General features: G+C 46.4%; 1 protein-coding gene across 2 annotated transcripts in view; it reads right to left on the bottom strand.

Annotated features, from left to right (window-relative positions):
* Positions 1–19,682, bottom strand: part of CAPZB (capping actin protein of muscle Z-line subunit beta) — a 54,770-nt gene that overhangs the window by 3,898 nt on the left and 31,190 nt on the right. For both annotated transcript variants that reach the window (XM_035344547.1, XM_035344548.1), the window contains exons 5-8: positions 10,392–10,533; positions 9,751–9,867; positions 1,852–1,917; positions 187–263 (exon numbers count right to left, since the gene is read on the bottom strand). In XM_035344547.1, coding sequence (XP_035200438.1) covers positions 187–263; positions 1,852–1,917; positions 9,751–9,867; positions 10,392–10,533 — 402 coding nt within the window. The remainder of the gene's footprint in view (positions 1–186; positions 264–1,851; positions 1,918–9,750; positions 9,868–10,391; positions 10,534–19,682) is intronic.

Genomic DNA, 19,682 nt, shown 5'->3' with positions numbered 1-19,682 from the left:
CACAACAAATAATGTTTCCAAAGCACAGTGAGGTGAATAATGAGGGACATGAAACGATTTGGGGTAGGAAAGGGGAGTTCCTGCAAGAAAGCAGACCACTGCGCAGCCGGGGACAGCGCTGCAGGCACTACAGGGGAAGGGCGGGGAGGCAAAGGGGTCCCAGTGGTCGGCTAGAGAGCTCCTTACCTCAGCCCATTAACAATGTCCTTTGTTTTTCCAAAATAAATCTCATTCAGTGTACTTCTGATTTTGTTTTCCATGTCCTAGGAACAAGAAACGAGCGGTTAGTCGTCGCAGCTGTTCTCGGGACTGTTGCATTCCCTCTTTTTTACACCACCCTGCCATACGAGGCCTGCTGCGGCCCGATTCGTGCTGTAAACGGAGCGATCCTCACGGCAGGCAGTACGACCCTGCCTCTCTGCTCTTCTCCAAGATAAGGAGCCGTAGCCCCGTCCTCCCCTGGTGTCACTCCAGGCTACACACCCGGGACGGGTGTTCTGGGCCACAAGAGGGCAGTTTCTGCCCACCTAGCAACTTTCCTGCATCCATCTGCAAAAAAAAAGGCAAGCGCCTCGCACCTCAGCCGTGCTCAATGATTTCCTGGCACCGAATAGACCCAGGTGGCAAATCCGTCCCTCAGCGCAGCTGGCAGAGCAACGCTTCTGTACTTAGGGTTCCTCTGAATTTTTAGGCTCATTAAAACCGTTTTTCAAAACAGTTTAGAGAAGGATCTTGCAAATGAACAGCATCTTTCTTTTCTTAGGTCACTTTTAGTCAGGCTAAAAACTTAGAAAAGGGGTCCAAAAAAAAAACAAAAATCTGCTTTTCTTTCATTTCCCAATTTAGAAACGTATTAATTGTCTAATTCGGTTGAGAATTTCCTCCTGTCTTGTCGAGGTGGCTCTGAGAATCGAGGAAAGCTGAACATCCTCAGAGATGACAGTGCAGTGACAGCAAACCAGTGCTACACCAAAGGCTTCTAACACAACCCCAGCTTTCAGACTCATGGTGCTGAGCATACAGGGCCTACAGGGTCCATGAAACCGAGTACTAACAAAAATCATTCCAGTGGATTTAACGAGCGCTTGATACAAACTGAACTTCTGAGTTACAGGGACAGTTGTGAATAAAACACCCGGACTTCAAATAATTCTGCCCCAAAATGGCTGTAAAAATGAACAAGGGGGGAGGTAAGTGGTAGGCAGTTCTCCAGAAAGGACCATTTGTTTCACAGGAACCACAGAATCACAGAACTGTAGGGGTTGGAAGGGACCTCCAGGGATCATCAAGTCCAGCCCCCGGCCAAAGCAGGTTCCCTACAGCAGGCTGCCCAGGTAGGGTCCAGACGGGCTTCGAATATCTCTGGAGGAGACCCCACAGCCTCCCTGGGCAGCCTGTCCCAGTGCTCCGTCACCCTCCCCGTGAAGAAGTTCTTTTGCATGTTTTTGCAGAACTTCCTGGGCTCCATTTTGTGGCCAGTGCCCCTTGTCCTGTCCCCACAGAGCACTGAAAAGAGGTCGGCCAAACCCCTCTGTCTCCCACACCTCAGGTATCTATACATATCGATAAGATCCCCCCCCAGTCTTCTCAAATTATTTCTCAATTAGTGCTGCACCGAGCAGGAGACAAAGCGCAGAGCAGCTTTTCTGTACCTACAAACTGCCGGAAGACAACGCCAAGAGGAACGCTGAGCCATCAAACGCTGAGCAACAATCCCACCGCTGGACTCGGCCCAATATAAACAAACACCTTGTCAAGGCAAAGGGCATGCAGCAGAATTCTTTGGCGTGGGACCAGATGTGGGTGAGAACCTGCAGCAGGGTCAAGCTGTGGCAGCCTCACAACACTTACCTCTACCAAGCGTCCAATATTGGCTATGTGTGGAGAGGAGTCGCTCACAGTCTCATCTTTCTCCATCTAGAAAGAAAAGAGACAGAGCCACCGGTACCCTCTTGTGCATCTCCTGACGGCAGATGCACAACAGCTTTACTCATCAAGAGAAGGAGTAAAAGAAACGGGTCTCCAAATCCTGGAGTAACTGCTCTAGTAACATGCTGAGAGGTTCCTAGCAGCAGGCAAAGCCTCACATGTTGGTAGCAGGAATGCAGTGTACTGAAAGCCATGAATCAAAGTGAAATCCCGCTGTGGTCCCCCGACGTAGGCAGGCGCTACAGGATTGTCGTTCCCTACCTACCCTGGGACTGCGGGAGATCTGCGGCAGCACACATGGATCGGGGCTGGCAGCACAGCATGTGGATACGAAAACCATGCTGCTGGTGAGACGCACACGGGGCTGTCAGGGTCACTGCTGTGAACTATCCCTGCAAAATCAGCTGTTCCTTTTAATCTGTCTCAAATACTGTCTCCGGCCACACATGGGGCACATTCCCCATTTTCGGGCTCTCCTGGCGAAAGACACCCCAGGCATTATTTGTCCTCCAGTAGAGAAGGAAAGAACAGGCAAATGAAAAAAATCACAGCCCCCTGCACGACTGCTGGTAGTTTAACTTAATGCAAGTATACGGAATGAGAAATTTCACAGTCTTTTTTTCCCCTTTTAGGCCAAAAAGAGGAGTAGCTTGTCACACATTTGCCTGCTGGGGGAAGGAAGTACCGAGTGTCAAGCACGGGGTGGGGGCGTAAAGCAGGCTGCATTATGTAGAAGCAATTCAGAACCGGATCAAGGTTAAGTACACCACGGTACCACACCCTCAGTACTGCCTCGGCAGGACACGGGTACCGAGCGACGTGAGAGTTTTCACCACTAAGATCAAAAATGGGAAGCTGGCACCGCAGAGTGCCGTGCTTTACGGATTTCATCTGCCTTTACCCAGCGTAACGTTCATCCAGCGGCCATGGCTGCCTGTCCACGACCTATACACTTCTGATGCTAAGAAAAAAGACCATCTTTCCAAGGTCTTGAGATGAAAATTCTGGCTGAACACAGACAAGCTGTTGAGCAACGAACGTCAGTCCCAGGAACATCAACCAGCACAAGATGTGCTGAGATGGCACGAAAACAAAACTGGGAGAAAAATGTAGTGGGAAGAACAGTCTTCAAAGGGTTTTACTAATCCCTCTGAATTCTCTTATCCATCTGTTCATATCCCTCCCTCAGGGTACAGTTTAAGTATCTGGACCAGCTACAGGTTTCTTCTAATAAGCCAAGTCTCTAACAGGCTTGGGGAAGCATGTAATTTAGTTGGAACCCCGAAGGCAAAAGATAACCTAGAAGGGGGAGAGAAAAAGAATAAGAGCGATTATTTTTTTTTCCTTTAGGTTACAGTCAGATTGTTTACACGTAACGGAGACACGCTGCCTGGAGAACGGATCCAGTCACTGTAGAGGGAGGACAGAAATCTGAACGACGCGCACATCCACACAAGTTAGGGTGAGTTTGGGAGCTATCAGCAAACTGACCGACTGCAGGGCAGCAGGGGAGCTGCCAGGGGGTCATTGGCTTCCACGAGCTCCCCGCTGCATCTCCTCCACACCTGGCCACGCTAAGTTCGTTGGTAAGAAACAGGATCTGAAAACAGAATTATTTTTGCTAGAAGTGTATTATTACATCTCCATAAAATCCGCTGCCAGAATGCCATTTTTATACGCCATAGAAGCCCAGATGTTACGGGACTCTGTTTTAATGGAGTGCAGAGTCAGGAAGCAGCCATGTTACACAAACAGCAGAGTTGTTGGGATTTTTAAAGGTTCCTTCCGCTGGCCATTACCGTATGGTCCTAAGCAGAAAGCTTGTATCTGCTTAAATAAAGGGGTTAATTTGCTTGGAGGGGAAATTCCATTCTCTAAGTTAACGTTAACAAGCCGCTCATCTTCCCACTGTCGCTCCCCATCTGCTGGTGAGCTCAGCCAAAAACCCTAATGCTCCAGAATGAGCCAAGTCCGATCTACGCGGCTCAGTCTCTCCTCTCCCATTCGAGAGAGACGCTGCTTGGCTTCCTTGCCTCGTTTCCCCAGCCATCTGCTACAAGTCTGACTCAGAGGGAAACGCACTCTGCTGGGTACGTTAAGCTCTCGGTGGTGGCCGGTCACTTTGGATGTTTCCTGCACGGAACGGAGCAGCTGTTTGGGCTTTCTGTAAACGTTACTTGGAGGAAGAGTTAATAAGAGAAATGTAAGTTGGATAAACACTTCGGTTCATCGTGGAAGTGTCTAAAAATACTAGAAAGATACGAAGCAAATCCATCCACCACGTCGCTCTGAAGAACCGCCGACAACAAGCACAGCTGCTCTGGCCATCGAGCGATGTGAAAAATCTCCTTAATGAAACACAAACAGACCAACGCGGGCCAAGGGCTCCCAGGCCACAGGCAGTGGGCAGGCTGAAGCACCCAGGTGGAAAATAGGTGGAATTATTTGGGTATCAGTTAGGCAAAAATCGGCCTTTTTCTCCAACGCTTATTTCAAACTCTAACCAGATAAATGAAGGCTGTGAGCTCTACACAGCTTGCGGTTTTATACAAGTCAGCCGAGAACCAACCTCATCCTTTCATGGCTTTCAAGCATATTTATTCTAAGCCATGTAACCAAAGACATCCCCTACCTTTCACCAAACTGCACATTCAAAACCATGAGCACAGCCAGTGATACTACAGCAGCTCTCCATGCCGCTGGTCCCTACTTGCTCATTTCTTCTGCTCTCCTTCTCAGAGCAGCTGTTCCATAAACGGAAACCCTGTAAGATCCATATGCCACCCGAAGCAGAAACAGTTTCCTGGACGATGACTGCTCAGTGCCTCTCCGCTATCCTCTGCGCCCCAAATACTCCGTGGCAATGAGAGACAACGCCTCCGTGGGACCGGACAACGGCTGAGGGTGGGGGTGATGGATCATGACAGCCACAACTTGAAGATGCCTCTGGTGGGAACGCGCTCCTCCAGTGCCCCGCTTGCTGCTACAGCATCTGGAAGTCGGTGGGATAGGCCTTTACATGAAAGCTCAGCTTGATGAAAATATATGACTCGCCTAATTGCAGAGCACTAGCCTCAGAGGATTTCACCTATTATGATAAACGGCAAAACGTCTCTTCTGGTGCTTTATGGAGCAGTAATATATCACAGGGCACATCTTCCCGAACACAGGAAAAGCTCAGATTACAGCAGACCAGCCTTCATCCAAGCTCTGCAAAATGTTCCACCTTCGAGTATTTCAAGCATGAAAATCAACACACATCTGCACTGCTTTAATCTGAAATCCCAGGCTTCATTTCCCCTACAACTTTACATCCTCCCCTTCCCACACCTCCAGATGTAAATAAACTATAGGTTTTGAGCCAACCTCTTCCTCAGCAAGCTGGCACTTCCTCACAGTGTTCATCCTGGCTTCGGAAACACACAGGGGTTCTTTGTGCGCTATGAGATCTCAGAAAGGCACCTGTTAGGCTTGGTTTTTAAGGAGGGGGGCTCTAGAAATCTGACCAGCAAAGTGCAGTTTTGACCATTTGCCAGGAAGCTGGAAGGCTACAGCTACTTTGCATAAAGTGAAGCAGGGCCACGTGACTGCTCTTACTTGAAATAAAAACGCAGCCGAACGAAACCGCAAAGCTCAGCCAAAGCAGCGCGGTGCCGTGGCAAACGAGCGATGCCAACGTACACTACAGAGAGGACGGGACCTTAACGTCTGTCAGGCAGAGAGAGAATCATCTGCCAGGCATCTGTCTTGAATCAGGAGGCGGGTGGGAGTTACCTGCAGCCACTGGAGAAAGTGGGAGGTCACTGAAAAGCTGCTGGCATTCATTTCCCTGTAAGCAGCGCTCCTTTCTGCGAACCGAAGGTAGCGTGTCCCATCCTGTCCTCAGATGTATGGCACTTCAATCCGCAGCCCTCCGTTGACGCAGGCGGCACGTATCATGCTGATCACTCTTTCCCTCCCCAAATTCCAGCCTCAGCCCTTGTATTTACTGAAGCCTGCCAGTATCGGATGTGAGCTGAGAGTTACTTCCTCCATCCTGGCCTGCGGTGCTTCAGCTCCGAGCTCTCTTGAAAAGCATCCAGGCTCGTCTCCAGAACACTGACTGCCTGGAAGAGCACCCTTGTTTAGACAACTGTAAAAATAGAACATCTCCATCTGATTTTTCTTGCCTTTTTGGGGAGGACCATAGCAAGGGGAGGGAACGAAATAGAGCTTTAGCCTTCCAGTTGCACCAAAAATTTCTTCTCTAATCTCACTTGTAGAAAAACTGAGACGCAGTGTGTAGCACCACCACATATTGCTAAAGATAACAACAAAGTCTTCACCAGGAAAAAAAAAGGGTTCTCCCATACAAAAGGACTCCCTCAATAGGGAACTAATTGCTGTCCGATGTGGAGATGTCACCGAGGCTGTAATTCTCCCTAAGTTTTCAGAGAAATCACGTGCTATAGATCCCACATGCACAGAGCTGGCTAAGAACCTCTCATCCTCTCAATATAGACGTTTGTACCTACATACAAACCCATTCTGTATGTGCATAAATTGAGTAAAGCAATTTATATCACAATATACATTTGTGAGTTGTGTGTGTACACATACACACGTGTCCATGTTGGACCGGGACAGTATCTGAATCCCACACTTTAACTAAACCAGAATCCAAAACTCTGCTCAGAACACGACATTACGTTTCATTTCAGTTAGTCTACGCTCCACCTGTCAGAAATAACTTCACAGAACTGAATGGATAAAGAAAAAGCCTTAAGTCCTCATTTGAAAACCACCAAGTAAATTCAAAGCTACACGAAGGAGATGCTCAGCTGCCTGTAGCAGGTCAGCTCCTCACGCAGTCTCTCCCGTCTCTTCTTCTCTTTCCCCATTCTGCCTACTTCTGTATGTAAAATGCTCGTACGGTTACTTTCCAGTTAGAAACCAAGGGACAGCCGTGTGGATATCCCAGCTCCTAGAGCAGCACTTGAAGAACTGCATTGGGAAAACCACTGAGAAGTAGTAGTTGAGCAAATTGGAAGAGATGCGTCAGTTGTATGACATTAAAGCAGACATAGGAGAGGGAAATGACTTCTAATATCTACCCAGAACGTGACATCCCATGGCCCCAAGCCAGGTGTAAGAACGCTGAAATACACGGTGCCTTGGATGGAGAGAGAGAAAAAAAAAAGCTGTCATTCTTAGGAATTCAATGCAACACTTGGAATACCCTTACAGCAGGAGCCTGGGGATATTCTGGAAACGCAAGGACAAGTTTTTCCAAACTGTCTTGATCAAGGCAACAAAAATTAAAACCAGAAAAGAGGGATATTTGTGGAAATGGCAGCAGAGAACGTCTCAGGCTCTTCTAGATTGGGTTCTGCCCCACTGCTGTGCCGCCCATTTACAGAGCAAACAGGACCGAGTGCAATCTGCAGACATTAGGAAGGGGAATAACTGAGCAAGTGTTTTCATAAGACGCTGCAAACCTTCCCCACAGCGTTTCAGCGAGACATGCCCAGCTCTTTGGAGTTGCCAGAGGTGGTAAATCAGGAGGCATTCCATTAGCGCTTCCTTTGCGACTGCTCCTGGCCGCTGAGTTAATCATTCCAGTCAACACTTGAAAAATACCCGATTTGCAGCTATGAGGCAAAACTGATTTCAAAGCAATGGCTCTCAACAGCCTTGCCTTTCCCAGCATTGAGAGGTTCGCTCTGCCATCAGTTTATAAGCCAGGATATTACAAAGCCTGTGAACACTTCAAAAGCTTCCACTGAAATGTAAGGACATCTGCTGTTCACATTTTAGGATCAAAGGTGGTCGAGTACCTTAAATGTTGAGTTTCCCAAAAACACGAACAATTTACCACAGACAAAACTATTTCAGAATTACGCTTAGGCCAACAGATTACCGATACTGCCAAAGGTAAGCAGCAACATGCCATTCAAGGGAGAACTAAAAGCTACTTTCAGTGCCTAAATTCACTGCAGGCTGTATAAAAAGCCCGTCCAAAAGTACAAACAAAACCTGCTGTCCCCAGGTAATGGGGCAAACTGATTTTACAGCACAAAAAGCCACAGCCTGGCACTCTCCAGCGACAGCCAAATAAGCGGCTCAGGGCAAACAGCTCCTTCTCACAAAGCACACCTCAAGGCATGATGAAGACCTCATTTTCTGTGCTGGATTCTGACGAAGCCCGATTCTGACGAAGCCTTCGATGGCATCTGCAAAGCAGAAAACCTCCAGCCCAAAGCCGAGTTTTAGATTTTAAGTTTCCTTTGTTTGTGCAGGAGCAGTGCATCATTACCCCAGTGGCTTCTTTATGGTTACTTACATTGGAAGCAGGCCCCTGCTTTAATGCATCACATATGAATTAAATGGTCTACTGTTAGAACGATGACAGAAGCATGAATCTCCCCGCTAAAGCTAAGCGAGTGAAAGTCAAACTAAACAAGGCCTCGCAGCTCAGGCCAAGGTGTACTGAGGACACCTATTCTCAACAGACTCTTGTTTTTTTTGGCAAAGCTCTCGCACCGTAAGGCCACGGCTAGAGTCAAGCCCTTGGCGTCCACTTCACAGCTATGATGTAAAGTATTAGGAAGGCCTGTGATTAAATATTTGTCTGGGTCACCATAACTCGGGTGTAAGTACTGCAAACATTTTAAAAGAATACACAATGCTCAAAACTGCCTCCAGACGCCTTCTTCTCCCCTCCTGCTTTTGCAGCAGCCTCTTTTGTAAATCGACAACGCTGAAAGAAAAACCACCTGGGTCTGGGGCAAGCTTCTGCGACTGCAGCGCTACTGCAGTTCAGTTCGTCTCTCTGCCATCACCGATCCTTTGTTCCTTCACCTGCCCCAAACCTGTACAAAAACACGGACTGCTTAACAGAGTCGGCATTGTCCTTTGTATCGAAACCAGCGTCTGCCCTGGGAAGTCTCATAAAGGAGCCTTAGCAACTGCCAACCCCTCCAGTCACTCACAACCATAAATACGCCTCCTGGCCCCCGGAGTTTATCACTCCTCTTGAGTCGCTGACTTCCACAGGCCTGATCTTGAGCAAACCCACTTCATCAGCAGCGTGCCATGAAGAGACGGGACCCTTTGGGCAGGTGGCCGGGGCAGAAGCACCTTCAGCCAGTGAAGCCAGCCTCTGACAGGCAAGACCTGGCAGACCTCGGACAGCAGCACTGCCCGAACGGTCATCAGCCTGGCACCTTCCCTCCGAAAGATGGCTTTCTCCAGAAGAGGTCTAAGCAATTAGAACTGGCCCAAAAAACAAGTGACTAGAAGGCATTTATTTATTTAAATCATCGTCCTGGTACAGCAGGGGGAAAAGTTCTAAAGAAGGATACTAAAAGAGACTTGAAGTCTAAGAACAGAAGAATCCCAGGGTCTATGCAAAATGCAGGTCTGGGCAGAGAGGCCTACCTTGCTTTTTTAAAAAAAGAGATGTGATGTTTTTATAACCCTAGTGGAATTTTCTTGTAATGAAGTGGGCAAAACTTAAAGCTAAAATGATCTGTCCAGGCAACACATGCAGAAGTATACAAGTTTAGGAACATCAAACACAAAACCAAGACTTAAAAGAATCTAAGCTCTTAGCAAATATTTCTAATTGAAACCTATTCTGCCATCAGGCAAAGTTCCAGGGGCTTCCTGGTACTCACACGATTGCAGATTAACTGCTTCACCGGACCGCATATGAAGCAGGAAAACAGATGTTTATACAACACCTCACTAAATAAACGTTTTGTTCCCAGCTGAGGCTACTGGATATATAAGCAAGGCACGGCACGCTGGGGGGCACACCAGCGCAAGGTACAGACCTACCTGTCTGGTGAGGCTCCCGCCAAGGTTCATGGTACCAGAACCAGTTTTATTAGTCTGCAACCACAGCATCACTGTGGAGGTCAGCTTGTAATGAGCGGTACGGCCACTGGATTTCTCCTGGAAGTGGAAGGAGAAGAAAAAAGAAAGACACAGAAGATTAAAACCCCTCCAAAAACTAAAAGGTGGCTGGCCCCAGAGACTGCACGCGCAGCAGGAGAGATGCATTTAAGTGCACTCACAGAGCACAGCCTATTTCTGAAAAACAATCGCAAGCATGCACCTTTCTACAATTTTCCAAAAGCAAATCCAGCTAGAGCAATTTAACCTCCCATTACCTTGTTTTTATTACCTAATTAGTGATATTTATCTGTAGACCTTTACGTTTAAAAAAAAATAATCTCAGAATCACACGGGCAGAAAGTAACATACCTTCAATTCCTCTGGGATTCTTTTTGATTACAGCCCCGACTTATCTCTATCCAAATTGCTTCAGGGAATTTTCAAAAATTAACATGGGAAAGAAGTTTACAGCCCCTAACACAATATTGTATTGTTCGGTGGAACACCTGTGCTCGTTAACCGTCTGGAATTAACTGGGTTTTGTTTTCACTTAGGAATATCAGCTGCCCCAGAGGCTGTACCTGAACCTCCACCACGTGGATGGAATCCCAGCATCCCTTAATCTTCTTTGATCCATCTCCAGCTTTCTTAATGAGGATCACACCAGCAAAACCATGATCCAGATCCCAGAGGTAGACAGAGGAGACTCCACCTTCAAAATACCTGCAGGATGCAATCCAATAGGTATGTTAAAAGTAAACAACGTCTACATCAGAGTCTAATCATCATCATCATCATCATCTTTACATCCTACCAAACATTTCTGATTGTAAGACAGCACTCTCTCAATAGTCAGATACCTAGAAACACAGCAGCTCCTCTCATCAATACACACTTTAATTACAGAAAGCTGTACGTTTCTCTGAAGCAGAATAAGAGTCTAGCGAGAAACAAAGCCAGCTACGCATTTCTACAGTACTTGAGCGAACAATTCCTCTTTAATTACATTCCAATTAAATGTAACAGCTGGTGAAAACACACGCTACAAAGTAGGCTGGGAGTAAGGCTTTATTTTACAGTTGGTTTTCTTTTCCCCCCTCCTTTTCTCCTGCCGTTGGGCAAGGCTGGAAGTTCTTTACAACAAAGTCTGCTAATTAAGGCGGAAGGGAGCAAGTAAGTAGCTTTATGCTGCTGTCTCAAGAGTTTGTGTGAGGCTGACTTGGTGATTTATTCCAAGTGGAATTGAATCAAAACCCAAAGTTCTTAGAAAGGAAGGGATGCTGTCTAGGTTCACAGATTATTCCAGCCTCAGTAGATGACAGAAACCACCTCAATCTCAGGTTTCTGGTAGTACAAAGTCCATTTTTAGAAACCTAACACAACGGTGACATCTGCAGAACTCGATTCCTTTATAGCCCTACTGCCAAGCTCCTTATGTGCTAGATGAAAGACGCTTGAAAACAGTGGTAAACAACCCAAGGCTGTAGGAAGGGCGATGCACAAGAAGCAAATTTGGCTTCTAGAAAAACGAAACCATAACCTACCACATTTAACAACCGTCCCCGTTCTCAAGTTAGCAAAGAGCCGTACTGAGCATCACACAAGAGGGAACACTTGTCATGGCACACAACTCGCAGATCTCACCGATGAACTTAATGCTGCACAGCACCACCACCTCTGCTGAAAGGTTAAGGAAAGGAGAGGCAGCTTCGGCGACCGCAGCTGAACGGCAAGAAGTGTTAGTGGTCAGATGGTTTTTATTCTGTTCTGCAAGTACGTATGTGAAGAAGACAGAACACCTGGGGATTTATTGTCTGAAGGAGAGCAAAAGCCCATCACCGAGGGGCTTCTGTGACAGACAGCTCCAAGGAGCTAAGCCGGGCAAGAGCCCTGCAGATGAAGCAGCTCCGTGGTCCTGCCCCGCACCGGCACGAGTGGCACAATGGCAAAGATGTGCAAGTGACTGCACGCTTCCCCTCCTCAGCAAGAAAGGACAGCATCGCTCATCGCTGACGTGAAGAACTTGTTGAAGCCTCCCATCTTCGTGTTTCTAAACATGATCCTGACAGTAATTAACGGCACCTAAGATTTGATTTACTGTGCGTTTCGGACTTTGTCTTAGCTTGAAGTGCTGTCATTCAGGGACGCTAACGTATCCTTTTCCACAAGCCATGAGAAAAAGATATCAGGAAGGTATTGCAAATAGCATACGTAGCTTTGAACGTTTTCTCTGCATTCACAGATGGGGCCAGTACATTTTTTTTAAGGCAGAGAGTCCCTACAACAACCCTGATTCTCCTCAGCAGCGTGCTGCCATGCCTGTATCGAGATCAGGGCCGTCCCAAGGAGCGTATACGACTCGATATTAACTCATCACACATCATTTTATTTTCAGTGGTTGACTACTGCTAGTCACCAACAAGCTTAGACCAGGCATTTAGGAAACAACCATACACAGCACTGCCCCATGATATTTGTAGGGCCACGGGGAGCAAGCCATCAAAGGAAAGCCCTCAGCTCCACAGGCATGCTGAAGCCAGACTCCCAGCAGGCAATTTAAACCTAACAAACCAACAAACACCACATCCCCCCGGGGAATTCACAAATGGATTTTGTTTAACGCAGTTAACGGGAATTTCAGTCCCTCAAAGCTGAGCTCCCACCTGGCCGATGCTTCCTTTGACAGGACAGTTTGATCAGTTTGACTCCAAGACCAGCGAGCACCAAGCACTGGCCGTTTCCAGAGGAAGTTTGCTTGAAGTATTCATATAAAAAATAAGGGATTTCAATCCAAAAGAGCCGAGAAGTCACTGAGAACATTACAGTGTGTACAGACAGTTTCCCCTATTACACACTTTATGGGCTTGCTATGAGCATGAAACGTTAATTAAGACAGGGACTGAAACAAGGTTTTGGGAAATTTATTCTTACCTACTGTACTTTGATCCTAATGACATGAAACAGGAAAAAAATCATTTTTATGTGGTTCACCTTTATGAGATTCTACATAAAGGCTTTTGTGGGTATTTTAAGAATGTGCTAAAATGTTGTCTGCAACCACATAAAGCCATCTGAAGAACCTCCTGCCAGAACTAACAGTGCACACATGGAAATGCTTTAACTTGCCTTTGTATATTTAATGAATCAAATATAGTATTAATATTGTTTTAAATACTAACATGCTATTTCAATAAAGTTGCTTTGACATAGCCAGACCCAGTATTTTGAGACCCAAACAACAATGCCAGCGATTGAACCATTATGAATCCAAGGCATGCCGGGATAAATATCAGCCAGAGCCTCCTCTGTGTTCCTCCAACACAAAATAATTCCAAACCTCACTCATTCTTCACGGGGAGAAAATACAGAGAACAGATCACAACGTTAGATTTTACCTTTCCCCATGCAGCAACTAAAAGGTACTGACGTGGGGTTTTCTGAAGACCGATCCCATGAAAGCCATGTTTGAAGAGGGGAACATTACTTGAAACCTGTTTTCAGAACAGCCTTCAGAATGGCATTCCACTCAAAATCAATTCTACTTTTAATGTCATGATCAAACACTTAAGTTTTATATCCGTTACTCATCAACCACAGAACTCCTGGAAAAAGCTGTTCTATACAAAAAAAATGTCACGCTCAGGACTGACCTACTTTATGAACGCAAGAATAAAAGAAAATATTTAAGCTAAGGGTGATCCAAAGCTTTATGAAGTGTTTGAAGTTTAAGCGGGTGGAGAGACAGGATGGAAACTTGTTTAAGGAACTTGAGCTGTAACCAGGCTGAAACAGAAGAGACCGTGGCCAGAACAAAGCCGTAACTTCAAGAGGGACCTATCAGGGGAGGAAATCCCCTGCTTCCAGCAGACACCTCAGTCAAGGAGGGCAGATTAATCATTTTGTTTTGCCGCTAAGTAACAGATCAGAAAATAGACCACAACCTTCCCAACAGCCTTCTATTTCTCAGCAGCCTTACAAATGAATGTTGGACTGAACGCTGAGAAAATAAGTTTCCACCACACAGCAATAAAAACAGGCTATGACTCTCAATTACGCTCTCGAACCAAACCACTCATCCATAAAAACACTTGTGTATTTTCCAATAAGGAAGGGAGAGCCAAAGACAGTGGGTGGGTTTTTCTATCTGCCTTGTGACTCTCGCAGCACACAAAACCCTGATGCCAAAGTACCCGTACCTGGAGTCTCAGAAGGGCCACGCAGATCTCCAAAAGAGCTGCAGCGTTTCAAATTGGCTCTTGCAAAGCAGCAAAATATCTATTTTATATGTGTGTGTGTATATAAAAGTTCCCCCCTCGACGCTGCACAGATACCTTTTCCAGCTACAGAAGTCCAGCACAGAAAGGGCAGTGCCTCCATTTGTATCGCTTTCTTCCAAGAAACCTGTCTTAAAAGAAAATCTGCCCCAGAGCAAAATGCTGAGCGTTCACCCTCCAGATGTTTTTACTACAGGGACAACGATCAAAGTCACAACCTGAGAAGCTTGTGTCCAACAGCAACCAGACACGTTGCCTGAAAGACGAAGACAATTCAATAGCTGAAGACGCTTCGACTGTTATAAAACCAGACGACACTGATGGCAAACGACTTGGTACAACCCTCCCCCAGCCCTCCCCCTGTGCCTGTACCCCGTAATTTCAAACCACCACAAAGATGAAGGAAACGGGAAATTTTAGCAACCCACTCCCTACCACGCCCAAAACATTGCTAAGGTGTTTATTCACATCACCTGCAACCTTGTAGCTCAAAGAAAGGGGGGAAAAAGTCTTCAGGACAACATCAAGAGATCAGAGCTGTCAGTAAAGGACTCCACTGCCTGTGCCCAGCTTTCTAGTAATGAGGCTCGAGCGCCTGTTCTGTAATAAAACGGGCAGGTTGGTACCAGCAGCACACCAGGAATTAACTCTTCTCCCACGGAATCCAGATGATTTCAAATTCCTCTCTCTCCCCTTCTTTGGTCCCAGGAGCGTAACCATATAATGCTTTGAGCATGTTACCTAAATGCTTACAGGGAAGAAGGTAAAATGGTTGTGGATTCAGAGCAGCTGTTTTTCACCACGGTGTATGAACACAGCCCTAAGTATGCCCATGGACTCTGGGCAGGTATTTTACAGAAATTCTTTCCAGCGTACACAGGTGCAGAAATCCCTGGAGCAAACATACCAATCTCGTTAGGTATGTGTAACTTCAATGCCAGTTGTACTTAAAAGCACACATCTGGACGTGGTGGGATGACTCAAACTGTGAAGCAGAGTTGTGAAGTGTAGGAACTCTGCGTGGAAGGAACACAGCATCCAAACAATGGGATCCTGAAGGCTAAATATCTTCCAGAACCTCAGATTCTGTGCTTTCTGGTAGCTCTCGTTATTAAAACAAAACAGAACACTGCGTTGCTCACATTTTCCTCACCACCCGATTGCTCTTGGCAGATGGAACCTAATGACCAAATCCTTCTTGAGAAGTCACCTGGAAACAGCTCCATCAGACACCTAATAACGAAGACAATGGGTCGCTTTGTAACGTGGCCAAACGCGTACCCGGCTCATTACGTGTAGGAAGCCCCAACCGCTACCACGTCTCTCACTCACACCCAGCCATTCGACCAGCCCCCAGTTTCATCAACCAACGGTCTGACACATTTTAGATGCTGCCAGCTACGATTCAAATCTGGGTAGGAGGGGAAAAGACAGCAGCGGCAGCAGCCTCTCGTGTCATGTACTACGCGTGCCAAAGTCTGCACAGGCTACAGATTTTGTGTGAGAGCCTTCTTCCTTCAAATACGCATTTATCAGATCTGCTGCAAGATGGCTAGGGCTAGTTCTTACCCTAGTCTTCAAACTTCCATCATGAGAACACCACGCATCTGTGACAGAAGGTCATTTCTAAGTACCAACACAGACATGTGCTATTGGAGATGATCAGTTCAAAAACTCCACATCCCAGTAAACCGACACTTTAAAACCTGGTCGCGCTCCATTTTTGAAAGCACGTAAATCATCTCTTGTGAGGGATTTGAAACCTTCAGAGAGCGGTGTTTCAGAATAATGCTGCATCATCAGCGCTGGCCTCATAACCCGAGCTTTCTCTCTCCAGCGGTCAGACTTTATGTAATCACACAGAACCGTGGGAACCCAAGGGAAAACTCCTCCGCTGCAAATCGCCGATTCAGAAGATAAGAATGCAGGCTGTCCAGAAATGCTCCAAAACGAAGCACCCAAAAAAAAGAAATCAGATGAAGAGCAACTAATTTAGCTTTCACAGCATGACAGTATCCTTCATTTTTCCCCTTCTCTTCTAAATTCACCCTCTGTAATGCCTAACAACTTCAATTTTGGAGCTGCTTTGAGTTTTAAGCTGGCTACGGGTGAGCTGAAGAAGGGACCCCAACACTGGTCTGTTTACACTTACATCTAAACAATTTCCTTGGGAAAACACGGTGGTTTTAATTTGAAAAGCGCACGGACATTAAAGCAGCGAGCATCTTGGCAGTTTAGGTCTGTCTTAGGAAACTTCATCTTGTACTTATCAGTCTAACCCGGAGGCAAGAAGCACGCAGATGACATAATCCTGATGTCACACCCTATTGTGCAAAAGCCTAGCCAGCAGCGAGATGGAAAGTCAGGTTTCCTTAGCGCTAGGATGCAAAACAAACGCATCTGGATTCAATCTGCAGGGCCCTTGCTGTGAAAACCACAGTAACTATCATGCCCAAGAGAAAGCCATCACAAAGGGCTAGTAACCATTAATGAGGAACAGTGAGCTAATGGCAATAAAGTCACTTCAAAGCTTTCCGTGGGTTTTTAGTTTAGGCAAACTAAGTTTACATCTAAACACAGACAGAATGCTTATATAAAGAGCTTGCAGCTGCCTGGGCACTTTTTGAGCCGAAAGGTGCACTGCGGGCTGCGGGGATCGGAGCGCAGCGGCTGCTCCCCCACCTACAGCTACAGGCAGGAGCACTGGTAGTGTCTGCTAACCCCAAGCCATGAATTACACCCCTGACATCTGGTCCTCTCTTGGTATTTACTTGGTGGAAGAGGTGCTGTTCTGTATACAAAAATAAATCAGATTTGGTCAAACTGATAAAGACAACAATTGCTTCAAAGCTTCTCGGCGTGTTTTCAAAATCAGAGAGGAACGAGCTCCACTCAGGGGATCTCATGGGCTATCAGATCACGTAAAAGGCTGCATGATGCCAGGTAAAGGGGTACAGAAAGTCGGGGAAGAACACACTAGATGACAAACTACAGCAGCCATCTGAAAGAGTTAAGGTTGGAGGGCAGCCCTAATACAGTGCTGCCGTTGCTTCCTATGAAGCGAAGTAAAGAGAGGCTAACACCAGAGGTGGTTCACGCACAGAACCCAAAACAAACTATGGCAAAAGATAAGAAGAGCTAAAAAGAGTAAAGCTGTCCAGAGCTTCCAGGACATTTGAAGATGCTCAGTGGCAGAGACAACAGCAAAAAATTCAGTGGTGAAGAGCCAGAGTCGAGGCAAAAGGAGACATCCCTGACGCTGAGCGAATCGAGGCTGTTCAGTGAGATAAAACATCAATAAAAGTCACCCCGAGCATTCTCAGAGTTAAAAGGCAGGGCTGCCATGCTCAGAACTAATACCTAAGCACATAAATTGGAGTGACCAACTCCTTTTCAGACAGCTGCAATCCAAAACTCAGTAACAAGATCATTATAAGCAATGAAGACATATTCTAGAGGTCAGTCCTCGCCCAGACCTCCTTCCACTCCTATCAAACTCCACGTCCAGAGCCCTAACGTAAGCTGAAAATAGATCAACATCAAAACAAAGACAGAAGAAGTTCAAGGCTTCACGACTTACTCTGTTGAAGGAACTCAAAGCCCTAATCAATAAAAGTATTTTCAGAAGCAGAATGATTCTAGGTGTGTGTCAGCTTGAACTAGTCCGGAGTTGCCAGAACTCATCTTGTTTGTCGAGACATTCAGATCAGCAGCATCCTTCCCCAGGGAGGTCTAGTTAATCACTTCAGAAACGATTTCTTCCAGACAACAAAGAGCGATTAGATTACTTAATTAAAGCACTGATTATCTCCAACCCAAAACAACAGAACACGGCATCTAAAATGAATGGATTTATCCAGACGCCCTGGTCCTCATTACGCTTTGATTTCAATCAGTCGCACACACACGTCAAGAGAAGGGCAATAAATTACAACCATGTGTTTGAAGAAACTATCTTCCCAATATTGAAGTGGAAAGCCAAAGCTTGAACCGAATGGTGTAAGATATTAGACTTCCATCTGGGAATAATAACGCACTGAACAAAAACATACCAGGGCATTAGCTTCAGGCAGCGTCTGAGTTAAACCTGGCAGCAGGAGATCGAACTTAAACCGTTGGTTTTTTGGGAAAGTGACATGCACTTCGGTAAAACAAGAGCTAAAAAACACGCTCGTTGTTTTGCACGTGTAACAGAGAGCCAATTAAAACCCGGCGTAGTTGTTCTTTGACCCAAGGAGACGGGGACGTTCCTCCAGAAATAAAAGGTGGGCAACCCAGCGATGCTTAAAAAGCAGCTTGCATTAAAACAGACACTTCCAGGAAATAACTCAGCACTGGTGAAGAGGCCCTGGAGATTCCATGCCCCAGAAGAAGTTTTTTCTTCTTAAGCTTTCATGATTTGAAGCTATTTTACGGGATACTAGGAGACTTTTCCAAGCTTGTTCTCGCACTGTACTCGTTCTGCGTGCTGGCCAATAACTTCTGAGTTCTGTCTCGAAAAGCTAAGACCAAGCAGCAGTGAACAAATCCGAATGGGTTATTTCACACAAATTGTTAACAAACGCGTAACAGGCTGTTTCCCTCAAACCACCCACGCTAGCAGGTGTCATCCCCCTGGGAAATGGCAAATACACGCTGATGACTCACTAAATGTAGGTGGATCCGTACCGCACCTGATTACAAAGGAATCTCAAAAGGCATGGTATGTGGGCCACACGGGACCGACAGGAGGAAAAACTGAAACTATTCAAGTTGTACAAGAAGCCCAGAATGAACTCGGTGAGATGTTATCACTTACTGCGCATAAAGGTAAAAAGGGAGATAATCCAAAGGAATCTTGGACCTCACGCCGGGCGCTGAGGGGAAAGAGCTCGTATTCTCACAGGGACTTATTTGTCTTTGGAAAATACGCACCCTCCGCTTCTGCTCCCTGCTGGAACGACCAGGAAAAGATGGATTCTAAAGCTGGGGAGGGAAGCGAGCACCACGCCAAGCATCTCAACCAAGTGCTTACAAGGTATTAATTTAGGCCAGGGCAGGAAATGCTCTATCCCTTTGTTTTTGTGGTTAGTGTTTTGCCTCAAGGAAAAGCCTTGTACACCCTTTCACAATCACTTAGCTGTTTTCGATGGCTTGAGAATTACAATCTAAAGGCTAAGTTTCAAAACCCCTCGGCACCCAACTCTAAGCTGGGTAAGAAATCCGAGCATACTGCAGGTCGGTTTTGGTTGCTGTTGTTGCTTTGTTGAAAACCAAACCAAACCAAACCTTTGCTTTCTTGTACAGACGCTCTTCTGGTGCAATCGGCAACAAATTGCTCGTGCAGCCTGAACCCACATCCACGCACCACCTTCCTCGTCCAGCCCCAGGGATCAATGACAAGGTGCAGCGTCCTTCTGTGGCTGGCTAGAGGACTGCGAACAAATATCCAGCTGTTTAGCCCAGCAAGGCTGAGAAACAAAGCCACAAACTGCTTTCAAAAGCCTAGCAGAAATCCTTATTACAGGAACGACCCGGGAAATTCAAGCACACCGGAGCCTGATGTGTTCTCTGTGAACGACTGCTTACACAGCATAGTTTTTGTATTAACTGTTACCT

Source organism: Oxyura jamaicensis, chromosome 21 (genome assembly GCF_011077185.1).
Source record: "Oxyura jamaicensis isolate SHBP4307 breed ruddy duck chromosome 21, BPBGC_Ojam_1.0, whole genome shotgun sequence".
NCBI lineage: Eukaryota > Metazoa > Chordata > Aves > Anseriformes > Anatidae > Oxyura > Oxyura jamaicensis.
The sequence above is the reverse complement of the archived record's forward strand: the minus strand, read 5'-3'. Positions and strand labels throughout refer to the sequence as shown.